Source organism: Martes martes (genome assembly GCF_963455335.1).
Source record: "Martes martes genome assembly, chromosome: 7".
Taxonomy (NCBI): domain Eukaryota; kingdom Metazoa; phylum Chordata; class Mammalia; order Carnivora; family Mustelidae; genus Martes; species Martes martes.
In genome coordinates, this window is record NC_137894.1 from 50492643 (window position 1) to 50495496 (window position 2854).

Here is a 2854-nt window from a genome sequence, read left to right on the forward strand (position 1 = left end):
GATCTCATTATTATACAAATGAGGCTCACCATTTAGGATCTAAGAATGGAGGCTCTTGGCATTTTCATACATAAGTGTTGGCTGCCCTTTCTGAAATATCTTCTCCAGCTTTAAAAGTAATTGGATGAGGACCCCAGGTTCTTCAGATCTTAACAGGGATTGGAGAAAGTGGGGATATGTGTGCCATATCACAATAAAATAAGTTTCGGGATTGTTCTGGAGAAGACTTGTCCTCACTTGGATCATGTTCCTGTTGTCGCACAGGTGGGAAAGATAATGGCTCCAGGCGAGAATCAGAGCAGTGGTGCGACCGAGTTCATCTTGGCAGGTTTCCCGAATCTCAACAACACAAAAGCAGAACTGTTTTCTGTCTTCCTTCTTGTCTATCTGCTGACTCTAACAGGCAACGTGCTGATCGTTGGCGTGGTAGGAGCTGATACTCGCCTGCAGACTCCCATGTACTTCTTTCTGGGTAACCTGTCCTGCCTAGAGATCTTTCTCACTTCCGTCATCATTCCCAAGATGCTGAGCAATTTCCTCTCAAGGCAACACACTATTTCCTTTGCTGCATGTATTACTCAATTCTATTTTTACTTCTTTCTTGGGGCCTCTGAGTTCCTGCTGTTGGCTGTCATGTCTGTGGATCGCTACCTGGCCATCTGTCACCCTCTGCACTACCCCTTGCTCATGAATGGCACTGTGTGCTCTCGGGTAGCCTTGGCCTGCTGGATGGGGGGACTTTTTCCTGTGCTTGGCCCCACAGTGGCTGTGGCCTTACTTCCCTTCTGTGAACAGGATGCTGTGGTGCAACACTTCTTCTGTGACAGTGGCCCACTGCTCCGCCTGGCATGCACCAACACCAAGAAGCTGGAGGAAACTGACTTTGTACTGGCCTCTCTTGTCATTGTATCCTCATTGATGATTACTGCTGTGTCCTATAGCCACATAGTTCTGGCTGTCCTGCGCATCCCCTCTGTTTCAGGCCGTCAGAAGGCCTTCTCTACCTGTACCTCCCACTTGATGGTAGTGACCCTCTTCTATGGAAGTGCCATTTTTCTCTATGTTCGACCATCACAGAGTGGCTCTGTGGATACTAACTGGGCAGTGACCGTGGTAACAACATTTGTGACACCACTGCTGAATCCATTCATCTATGCCTTACGCAATGAGCGAGTCAAGGAAGCTCTGAAGGATATGTTTAGGAAGGTGGGAGCAGGCTTTCTGGGGGATCTTCTACTTGTTAAGAGTTTCAATAGGAAAACAGTAAAGTGAAAGTGAAGGGAGTCTTGAGTCCCTTGACTCCAATCTTGAGTCCAAGACTTCTCCGTTGTCTCTCTCTTTCCTGTGGTCATTGTGGACATAACCAAATGATCAAATTCTGGAACCACAAAAGAACTCCAAAATCATCAAGGCTGCCTTTCTCTTTCAAGCAAAATTCCTTGATTCTATTCCATCTATAAATCCATATTATTATTGATACATCATAATCAATGCCATCATTACATCATAAGATCCTCCAGTCTGTGAGGTCTTAAGCTAAAGGGTCCATGATCACCAAGGAATCCAAGGATGGGTTTCAGAAAACTTTTTGCCTAACTAGAATTTAAATAAAATTTGAGGGTAAAAAAAAATTATAAGCCCTGTTAATATGTAAATTTTATGTGTTTGATCTTATATGCATTTTTCTGGGAAGAGATTTGTTTTTGAACTTGCCAAAAGTTAAAACTGATTAAAGTTCTCAGTAGAGTCTTTCGGTTGTTTATGAAAATCAAGAATATTAAGAAAAAATTCCTTATAATCTTCAAAATCAATAAAAATAAAATAAACGGATTATCTGTGTATTTTTATATACACTTCATGAAAAACATTGCATTTACTGTCAGGTGGAAAAGAAGTAAAGCAAATTGAATAAGGGACTCACTTTTCCACAGTAACCCCAAGTGTCTTTGCAAAAGTAGATACAAGAGAAAGTTCATGAATAGTAGCGTTTAATGTAGTTATCTAATTTTCACTGTATTACAAAGATGAATTAAAGACAACACTCATTTTTTCACTGGATTGCATACCTTTCATTAGTCCACTTTTGACATTCTTAAATCTGTTGTGTTCAATTTTGTTTTGTTTTTAGTATAATTGGAATTGGGACGAGGACTTTTAATATCAGAGAATTATGAATGCCAACTGTTGTTGTACCAACCAGGAACCAGACTTTGTGGTATGTTTTATGTTCTTCACCGGATATTTGAAAGGTAGTAAGGATTCCTATTTGTGGTGTCTTTGGACATCTTGGACAAATATTCACTTATTTATTTGTTCACTTTTTTTTCATTTATTTTTCATTTGTTCAGCAAAGTTCTGTGAAGTATCTTTGTTGGATAATCTGATATGTGCTAAGATGAGCAAGAAATGGTTCTTCACCTCAAGCAGCTTTGATTTTAGAGGAGAAGACTGAGACACAAATAATAATTCAAAGGAATAAGGATGACAAAGAGGTCTGCAAAACGACATTGGAGATCATAGGAAAACTGATTTACCCTCTCTGGTATTTTCTTGTTAGAGAAGTTTTCAGAGGCTATCATCCATTAAATGGGGATTGATCCCATGTTAGAGTGTGTTTTTATACATAGAGACAATGCTTATATATATACAAGTATGGACAACACATCAACCTCAAAATACTATTGCAAAATTGGCAAGCTGAGCATTAGCATGCAAAGAGACAGCCATAAAACTTCAGTGGGCACCAGAAATAGTAATGCTTTCATCTAATTTTATCAATAATACACACACACACAAAACATTTCAACACCCAAAGTATTTTTGAGTGAAAACTAAAGGAATGGGAGGAATGACT

The 2854-nt window shown here is 39.6% G+C and overlaps 1 protein-coding gene across 1 annotated transcript; it reads left to right on the forward strand.

Annotated features, from left to right (window-relative positions):
• Nucleotides 1-276: 276 nt before the first annotated feature.
• Nucleotides 277-1272, forward strand: OR6S1 (olfactory receptor family 6 subfamily S member 1; the record flags this gene model as incomplete). Its single annotated transcript, XM_080809820.1, has 1 exon — nt 277-1272. The coding sequence occupies one exon, from the start codon at nt 277-279 to the stop codon at nt 1270-1272; it is 996 nt and encodes a 331-aa protein (XP_080665946.1).
• Nucleotides 1273-2854: the final 1582 nt, after the last annotated feature.